The sequence below is a fragment of the Octopus sinensis genome, linkage group LG3, assembly GCF_006345805.1.
Source record: "Octopus sinensis linkage group LG3, ASM634580v1, whole genome shotgun sequence".
NCBI classification, from domain to species: Eukaryota; Metazoa; Mollusca; class Cephalopoda; order Octopoda; family Octopodidae; genus Octopus; species Octopus sinensis.
This window is the reverse complement of record NC_042999.1, coordinates 52464181-52474987: the sequence shown is the minus strand read 5'-3', so window position 1 is coordinate 52474987 and position 10807 is coordinate 52464181. Positions and strand designations below refer to the sequence as shown.

General features: G+C 35.9%; 1 protein-coding gene across 2 annotated transcripts in view; it reads left to right on the top strand.

The window, feature by feature from the left end:
- Positions 1-10807, top strand: part of LOC115209454 (solute carrier organic anion transporter family member 2A1-like) — a 57080-nt gene extending 46273 nt beyond the window's left edge. For both annotated transcript variants that reach the window (XM_029777880.2, XM_036500982.1), the window contains 2 exons: positions 4520-4584; positions 9574-10807. In XM_029777880.2, coding sequence (XP_029633740.1) covers positions 4520-4584; positions 9574-10019 — 511 coding nt within the window. In that variant the 3' untranslated portion in view covers positions 10020-10807. The remainder of the gene's footprint in view (positions 1-4519; positions 4585-9573) is intronic.

Here is a 10807-nt window from a genome sequence, read left to right as displayed (position 1 = left end):
AAATTCCGAGAACATTATCAGTTACAATACGTGAATAAAAGTGGAAGTGTACCGCATTTGCTACATAGTGATTCATTGGTCACCTACATTTTATTGAACCAATTGCAAACCATGGAATAATGAATGTAATACTAGTTACTCCATTCTTCACTGATAATTTATACTCTGCGACTGAAGTAAATATTCCGAATTTTCTGTTTGCTTGTAACTTATGCTTCCGACGAAGAAATTCTCTCCTTTACAATTTCTGACACAGCTACGGCTTGTGAGAGTGCTGCCTAAGGTGAAAAAACAAAAATGGATTATCTGATTTTTTTTCTCACTAACAATAAATGTATGTATGCATGCTTACATGCATACATTTATGTATGTCTCTTCTGTATTTATTCATTTAAATTTTTCTTCTGAAAAAGGAGCTGGTTTCTAACAAAGATACAAAGCTCCAGCTTTGGAATGTAGATAACAAAAACATCATCACATTTTAAACCGGAAAAAAGACTTGCAGAATCTTACTGTTCCGCTTACAGATTGTATTTGTAAAGTGCGAATCAGATGGTTGCTGTTTTTTTTTTTTCCTGAAAATCAAAGCTTATCCAGTCTGACTGTTAAGCATTTACTTATCAAACAAAGTTCTCCAGTTATTATTGGCATAAATGTAAACTAGTAAATCCGGATATAGAAGCTGCAGGTTTCGAAGCTGTTGTCCATAGTTATCTACTTTTTCTTGGAATTTCAATGAGATATTCACATCAGCTGGAGGATAGCTGACCTCAATGACGGCTCATACTTTTCCTTGTCTGCCCCAAACAACAATATCCGGCATGTTATGCTTACACTTGACCGATGTTTTGATGGGAATGTTCCACCAGTATTCTTTGCGTATGAACTCAATAACTGGGGGATTCCCTATATTTATTCTAGTACAGATTTCTTTCCGAATGCTATTGAATATTGTTTTTGAGACAACGTCATGTCGCATAGGGTGGTAGGATGACAGCTTTCGAAGTGTGACGTGGTGTAGCGGTTACGAATCCAAGAGAGGCTTCGTTTCATGTCAATGTTACTATCTTCTTGGATGTATGTATGTATATATATATATATATATATATATATATATATATATAGATATAGATATAGATATAGATATATATGTATGTATGTGTATGTGCATGTATGTATAGATGTATGTTTGTATGTATGTTTGTTGTGACTTTCTTGATAGAGAGAAAGACAGGTAGATAGACAGACAGACAGACAGACAGACAAAGACAGACATACATACAGACAGATCGATCGATAGAGAGAGAGAGAAAGAAAGAGAGAGCGAGATAAATAGATAGATAGAGAGAGAGAGAGAAAGAGAGAGAGAGAGAGAGAGATGTGTATTCCTCTATATACAAATATGTAGCCGGGGGTTCGTGAATTACATTATTACGCCGTGATATATAGTTACGGTATGTCTGTAATTCAAATATATAACAACAGCTATAATGTAAACCTAATACAAAGTAACATTGCTGTTAAATTAATTCTGGAACCTCTTAAAAGTCAATAAGCCACGAAAACATTGCCATATTGTCTTGTCTGCAATCAAAACAGTTTTGATTAACTGACGCAGCATATTTAACGCTGAATTCTATATCTTTGAAACAAAACTGACGTCTGAATATAAATATATGACCAATTAGTCTGAATTAATAAATATAACAAACCCAAACAATTCTGTAATTTCCATCAATAGGTCAGCGAACTCGCATTTTTTTCTAAATTTTCTTCATAATCAGTGAATGATGTTGTCTGCATGACTAACAATTCGAAAAGCTCATTTCTTATCCAGCAATATTATAAAATTGCCATAACCTTCTCACTCATTTGTTTATTTCCCTTCACTCTCACTACAGCCTATATTATTTATTATATACTAAATTTCCAGTGAACTAAACTTATTAGATCTGACCTCCCTTCTTGTTTTACGATTTCTTAAACAGCCTTAGAAGGAGGCGGCACCTTGGGCAAGAGTCTTCACCTGTAGTTCGGGCCGACCAAAGCTTTGAGAGTGGATTTGGTTGATGGAAACTGTAAGAAGCCCGTCATATATATATATATATATATATATATATATATATATATATATAATTATAAAATTCAATTATAATTAAGGGCTAGAAATTGATTTTGGATAACTCTATATTTCGAGATATAGAAGTAGAGTTTTTCACCAACATTTTTGTATATTTTCTCGCTCGTTTCCTCGCGTTCGTCCTGTGGTTGAATATAGAGAACATATCTTAAAGTGGGTTGTAGGTATTTGACATCTACTTCTAGTGTAGGCTGCTGGTCATATCCAATAGCCCTTATTTATAATTATATTTTAGAATTATGTTTTTAACAAAAAAATAATAATTTTACCAATACGGTCACTGTTATGCTCTAGGCCACTGATATAATCTTTTATTTTATTTTATCCTTGTTTTATATATATTTGGTCTCTTGTTCTCTCATTCTGAAAGTCTGGAGGATCCATCAAGCCTGTCGTTGCAGTTTTTTTTTCCAAACTTATTTATATGAACCGAGAATGATGCATCATTACAAAAGTCAATGCCTAGGTCATGCGCTGATTTTGATTCAGGGATTGCAGTTCTTCTTGGGCCAGTGTATCCTGCTTGCATGTCGTTCAGCTTTGTTTACTGGTAGAGCGGAACTTGGATTTTTCCAGCATCAAACTGCATATTGTTGTCCTCAACTTTCCTATATATGGGGCCCAACTTCCGTTGCAGATGCGCAATATTTCCGGGGTTCTGAGAGATGTTTGTGTCATCTGCATAGCTAGCAAGTGTGGCTATCTGAGGAGCAGAGGGCATGTTTGAGAGGACATGTCTGAGAGAGCTACTATAAATAGCAGTAGCCCTAAGATAGTGCCTTGTGAAACACCACTTACCATTTGTATTTCCTTTCAGTTGGCTCCATTGGCAACCACTGCCTGACTTCTATCTTTTAAAAGGTTTTTCGACTATGCTGAGAAGACGCAGTTTCTGACGTTTAATACCATGGTCGACTTTATCAAAGACTTTTGCAAAGCTGAGATATATCACATACACATTTGAGTTGTTGAGAAGCTGCTTTAACGCCCAGTCGTAGTGCTGCAAGAGCTGTGTCAGGCTGTTTCTACTTGATCGAAATCCCTGCTGGGTGTCAGCGAGTCATTCTCTTCAAGGAACGCAATTACTTTCTTACAGACTATTCGTTCCATGTCTTTGCTGGTTTTAAAATTACGCACTGTAAACAGCTCAACATTAAAATCTTTATGTGACATAATGTCTGTATATCTCCAACAGTAGTCGTTTCAGAAGAGATTCCTTTGTAGAGGTACGGTGTTAAAAACTCAATATCCTTGAGAGCAAGACGTAGGAATCGACTTGGATAGATGAATTGGTGTTTAGGTTGGTAGGCAAGTGGATAGATAGATAAATAGATAGACAGGGAGACAGAGAGATAGATAGATAGATAGATAGATAGATAGATAGATAGATAGATAGATAGATAGATAGATAGATAGATAGATAGATAGATAGTGTAAATCAATGAAAAAGAGAAATGAGCTCACAAGTAACATACTCTTCATCACATATACTCTTAGGTGCACTATTACGAGAAAAAAATAATTGACGTCGTAACTAATAGTACGTCTTTAGAAATGTTTATTGTGAAGGCCGACCGTGGAGTGCACAACAAAGACCAGATCACAGTTAGTTCGACTAACTGGGTATATATTCTTTGTATATTAATTACTAGCAAAGATAAAGTAAATCCTTTCTCACCATGATATACTACCAAGTATATTAAAGGTTTACAGGTTGATAATGTGTCTTACTTCTTGTGTTAGCTGTGCGATATTCGCATTTTTATGTGATCTCTGTGTCTGTGTGTCCTTTATACAAATCCACAGTTTTTCACGTAAAAGGCTCGCATTTTCTATGGGCTTTCAAAACTGCCTGAGGGTGGTCGTGAAGATCTTTTCATTTCCCCAGTCACCACAGAAAACCATTAAAAAAAATCGATAAACCGACCCCTTATGCTCAACAGTTGACTGTGCGTGCGCATTTGCAGAGAGTCTGTATGACTCAGCGCATTTTTGTGTTTTGCGAACACGCGTTATCATGTGTTTTGGCGTTCAAACGTGCACGCTCTTTTGATTTGAGAAACGCAGAGAATAATTAACGAGTTAGACCAAGTGAATGACAAGAGAGCGGGATTTTCATCAAAGACGAAATATCATTGACTAGCACTAGACCCGGCAACGCTGAGTCATAGTGCAAGTAGACTATAGATTTTATTTGGTAGACTTTAGGGTATTAAAAGTGACGACGTTTCGTATACAAATACGCCTACATAAACAATGGAATCCAAGGTAGAAATTTTAGGAAATGGCTGTATATGCATATTTCAGGAGTTATTGCTATTTCGTGTTGATTTCGAAATAGTTATCTATACACAATAACTTTTGTTTCTTTCTCTGCAGATCTGTGTTAGAAGAAGATAAAGCTATAGCTATAGGACTGATGTCCTTTGCAACATCATTTATAGGTGAGTAGTCATTTTGACTCGTTTCCTAGTCTGACATCATTTGAACAATCTATAGAAATATCATTTCGAACAGTCTCAGCTGTCTTACTGTAATTCTCTATACATTAAACATGTGTTAAGCACTGTAAGATTTTCTTGCAACACTGTGTTACTCGTTAGACAGTACAACATTATATGTTACAGTGGTGGTAGTGTATGAACAGTATGCTTGGTTTGGCTACGTGTGTATGTATGTATGTATGTATGTATGTATGCATGCATGTATATTTTTCCCAGTTTTATTTCAAGATTTCTTGCCAGTAGAGAAACAGCCGGCTTCTATCTTAGATCAAGGCTCCTTCATTGGAATTTCAACATCAACAACAGGGTATTTTTGTTTATATGTATGTATATATGTATGTATGTATGTATGTATGTATGCATGCATGTATTATGTATGTATGTATGTATGTATGTATGTATGTATGTATGTATGTATGTATGTATGTATGTATATGTGCAGATTTGTTTGTTTTGCTTTATGCATGTCCTCTCATACATATAGTTGCATATCAAGACATGCTCATATATACTTAAATGATAAACTTATGGAAAGTTCTATAGACTTTTACAGTGATGGATTGGATCCATAGTCTTCGAATTAGCTTTCTCCTTTCTGGTTTTGAGAAGCCTAATTTCTCAAGATTGGTATTTAGGCAGCGTGTTACATATCCCAGGGCCCCTATAATTACAGGTATAAACCTGAACCGATAGAATAATTAGGAAAAATTAAAAGATAAGGGTTGACGTCGAACTGGCCGGCCAAATCCCTTCAAGGCTTTGCTCTAGATTGGCCACTGACAGAAATACGCAAAAGTATTATGCTAACAACTGCTGGGTCAGCTGCTGAGGGTAATGTTTTCCATACCCCAAATCCCTATGTTTGGTCTGTTATATTATTGGTCCCCTTGGACAGGATTCTTCCACCACTATTCTTTCATATGATGGTTTACAGTATCTGCATTATCATAGCTTCTTAAGTTAGTATCCGCAGGATTAATACTTTTAGGAATTTTGTTACTCTTTTACTCTTTTACTTGTTTCAGTCATTTGACTGTGGCCATGCTAGAGCACCACCTTTAATCGAGCAACTCGACCCCGCGACTTATTCTTTGTAAGCCCAGTACTTATTCTATCGGTCTCTTTTGCCGAACCGCTAAGTGACGGGGACATACACACACCAGCATCGGTTGTCAAGCAATGCTAGGGAGACAAACACAGACACACAAACACATACGCTCATATATATATATATATATATATATATATATATATATATATATATATATATATATATATATATATATATACGACCGGCTTCTTTCAGTTTCCGTCTACCAAATCCAGTAACAAGGCTTTGGTCGGCCCGAGGCTATAGTAAGAAGACACTTGCCCAAGGTGCCACGCAGTGGGACTGAACCCGGAACCATGTGGTTGGTAAGGAAGCTACTTACCACACAGCCACTCCTGCACTCCTGTTGTACAATGTTCTAATCAAACATCGTGTCCCATAGACAGTATCGTGATTATATTTTTCAGACAGCTACTTCGGATATGGGTGACATATTCGCTGTTATAATGGAACGTGCTTCACTTTTCGTGGCTGAATATTTGGTTGTGAATACATGTTTCTCAAAAAGGCTGTTCTTAAGCCTCCACCGCATTGTTTTCTTCTCAAAGCTTGTCTACATTACCGCTAGTTGATGCAGACATTTTTGAGTTTTAACTTCAATATACCGATCTCATCTTGTGTCCAACGGAATATCCCGAACGTTGGTATCGGCATTGGTACAGCAAACTCATTGTGGGTTATCCTTATATTGCATCCCCAAAATTTTGAAGGCTATGAAATTTAAAGCTAGTGTTATATTCCCTGCTCACACGTTCCTTGATAAATATTCCATCAGAAGAAATATTTTTGTCACTTCCCAAATATCTGCAACATTTCCCATTTAATATCGAAGAGTCTGAGGGCGACGAGCTGGCAGAAACGTTAGCACGCCGGGCGAAATGCTTACTAGTATTTCGTCTGCCGTTAATTTCTGAGTTCAAATTCCGCTGAGGTCGACTTTGCCTTTCATCCTTTCGGAGACGATTAAATAAGTACCAGTTACGCACTGGAGTCTATGTAATCGACTTCATCCCTTTGTCTGTCCTCTACAAAATCTTCAATACTAACACATTATAATAAACACGATGTTATGCCAAATAGGAAAGCAACCATAATATGTATAATACAAACGGAAAATTCTTAAAACCAGAACCCTCCTCCTCAGAGAATTAAATGCGGAATCCCTCAGCAGGACACTTTACACTTCCAAATATCAATCTGTTGGCATTACATTATGCAAGGAACATCCAATGAGTATATGTGTCGTAGTAAAATTCTAAAGCAGCTCCTCAATGTTGATGACTTATATGTCAATGTCTTTATGAGGAAGCTGATAACAATAAAATCAATTCCATTCCCTGGACTCAGACATTTAGCCCAGAAGTATTGATGCAAATATTTAGAGTATATGAAACTCATAACATACAATATAAAGAAATTAGTTCGGTTATTCATTGAAATTATGTAAGATCCTACGAAAAAACCTGAGTGTTTAGCAAGAGGTATTACCCACTCCCGAAGAATAATGAAACTAAATATCTCCAAGACTATCGGCCCATAACATCTCTTTCACGTATAAATTTTTCACATCCATCCTCATAGAGAAAACATACATATTTATGGAACAGAACGATATTTTCGCCACTGAAGAGAAAGGGGTGCCGACAAGGCTCTTATGGATGCAAAGACCAACTCTTAATCAATCGCATGATTCTTGAGAACTGTCATAACAAACGCAGAAATCTTAGTTCTACATGGATTGATTATAAAAAGGCCTTCGACAGCATACCGCACTTATGGATCTTAAATCGCTGGTTATCTTCAAAATTTCTCCTGTGTTTTCAAACTTCCTGAAGCACAACATGTCAGCCTGAAATACGAATCTCCAATTATACAACTCTAATAGAGTACTGACCACAAAATATATCAATACCAGCTGCAGCGTTTTCCAAATTGACTCACTTTCACTTTTCAATTTTTGCATGGCCCTAATACCCCTTACAAGTGAACTCAGAAGAATAGAGTATGGGTATAAAATTGGCGACAAGAAAATCAGTCATCTATTTTATATGGATAACATAAAACTCTATGGCAAACATGATAATGAGCTTCAAGGACTACTACGTACTGTGAAAGCATTCAGTGAAGACATTGGGATGGAATTTGATCTTGATAAATGTGCCAAAGCCGCTTTCAATAAAGGGAAGTTGAAGACCTCATATTCAGTAGTATTAGATGTTGACACAGTTACAAAAGAACTTGAACAGGAACAAACTTATAAATATCTCGGAATAAATTAGGGCTCTGGCATTCAGCATGCAAGCATGAAAGAGAAATCAGGAAGGAATGTTACAGGAGAATTCGTGGAGTCTTAAAATTCAGGTTAAATGCATGTAACAAAGGCGTTAACTATAAATTCCTTAGCAGTTTCGGTTGTTATATACAGTTTCAATGTGTTGAACTGGAATACGAGCGAAATAAGGGATACTGATAGGAAACTCTGTGAGCAGCTAACTGGCAATAAGATGCACCACTCAAAGGCAGACGCAAAATATCTTAACCTTCCCAGAGATCAAGGAGGTCGGAGTTTGATCTAATTTGAAATCTCTTACAAAACTTCCACAAGTGGACGAGCAAAGTGTCTTCATTGAAAGCCACGACAGACGAAAGAAGCTTCATTCAGCAAACAAGCTGATGTAGATCAGAAGCACGTTGATCAGTGGCTATAGATATCAGAGCTAAAGGCATAGCTCGAAGGCTTTATCTTGGTTGCTCAAGATCAAAGCTTATTGATCCAGAACTATTAAGCCAATGTGATGAAAAATGGAGTAGACACAAAGTGCTATATTGGATGATGTGACGGCATTATAAAATCGAAACTGCTGATAGATGGTGCAAGCACCATCCTGAGGCTGTAAGGGCACTTTTTGCTAATCAAAATTGAAAACTGTGGCATCTCAAGACGGTTAGAATACCAATGATTGTAGGAGCACTTGGAATGAGGAAAAAGGGAACTGGAAATTATTTGAGAATGATCCTTGGTTTATGATCCATGCAGGAAGTGTAAACAGATGTCTCAACTGGTACGTCACACATACTGAGAAGAGCATTGTCGTTGTGAATTTTCTTTCCATTTTCCCCTTTATTTTTTGCTTACCCTTTTCATTTTTTTTTCTTTTTGCGTTTTCTCTGTCTTTCTTCCCCCTTTTCTCTATCACATCACTTTGCAAATGAAGAATCTGGTGTTTTTGTTTTAATGGCCTCCCAATCTATACAGTGAGATTTTCTGTCCTAAGTATCCGGAAGATACACAGCAAGAAATGGAAACAGAACTGAAAGAAGATAATAATAATAATAATAATAATTATAATAATAATAATAATAATAATAATAATAATAATAATAATAATAATAATAATAAGATTACATAGAAAGTATTCTTATTATTACATAGAAATACATTCTATGTAATCTCAAGTTTTAAAACAAACATAATTTTCGTATGGTTTTTTAGACATTCACTAGTACAACACTATGTACAAAACCAAATATATGGCACCCTAGGCATAACACCAACATGAACTTCCAACTTGTTGTCTCTTGAGGTCTCTGGGTGAGACTTGGAGTCAACTTGTACAAATGTAAAGCAAAAGTCAAACAGAATAATAATAATAATAATAATAATAATAATAATAATAATAATTATTATTATTATTATTATTATTATTATTATTATTATTATTATTATTATTATTATTATAAGTAAAAAATAAACTGTTGAGATGGTGTGAATTCTTCCCAGATGATAACATTAACGTTTCTTAACTTCTATTTGTCAGGTTGGATGTCTGGACCCATAGCTTTCGGTTTGCTGTTGGATTTGGCCTGCACACACTGGGCCGAGACATGCGGCGTTAGAAGTGAATGTCAGTTGTATGATATTGAAGATATGAGATTAAAGATTCACGGCACTCTTTTATCGGTGCGTGTGCTTTGTGGAATTATATTAGTTGTTGCTTTAATAGTCGCGTTCTTTGAAGAAAAAAGTGGCAAAACTTGGGATACCAAAGAATCTCATCATTCGGAAACAGAACCGAAATTGTCCCCCAATACAGCATCATCTAACACTGAACGGAATTTTCTGTCTGTTGAAGGAAGACTGTGTCAGGTTCCTTCCGTTGATGTCTCCCAAATCACGGATAACTCATCAGAGAATGAAGAAACAGAAAAAAATATCAACTGTAGGCCGTCTGATGTTTACCAGCCGAAAAGCACTCATTTCTAACTTTTATAAATATAATATAATCTCCAGAAAATCCAATGATGTATTTATAAACCAAGTATGGGAACGAAGATGAGAATGACACTCATCAAATTAGTTAATTTGCTTTATTCCAAAACAAAGTATTGTTGATAAAGTCGTTCATATTAAGACCATTATACATTCTTCAAAGAGTCAGCTGATGGCGACATTGTAGTCTTAATGAGACTTATTTGCTGAAATCATTCTTTGTTTTGAATCTTGTTTATGTGAAACGTAAATATATTTAACATTCCATAATTATTATTGTTGTTTCATATATAAAACCTGTTATATGAGATTCGCAAAATAATAAACGTAAAGTGACAATGAAATGTACAGAATTCCTGATCCTTCTTCCAAGAATGTATTATTGTTAAAGGTGAACAGAGCGGAATTAATGTAAATATTTCAATCTTTACTCCTAGCTCCACGGATAAATATCAATCTTTCTGCTTTGTTCATTCATTTGTCTATCACTGAAGTGTAATTGAAAGGTAAAGTATTATGAATTATTGGCTATTATCGATGATAACCGAAGTTGAAACAAAAAAATCATTACATTGTCTGCGAAACGAGCACCAGATGTTTGGAATGGACAAGAAATCTAGGATCATCCTTCGGACACCCGAAGCATAGAAACTCTGAAATGCTACATACAGTGGAGCCGACATATGGTATTATGACAATCAGGAAAAGATGAGGCTGGGGGAGGCTGGAGAGAAGTAGTCGACAGCATTCAGAATAATGAGGCGAAAAAGTATGAGACCTGA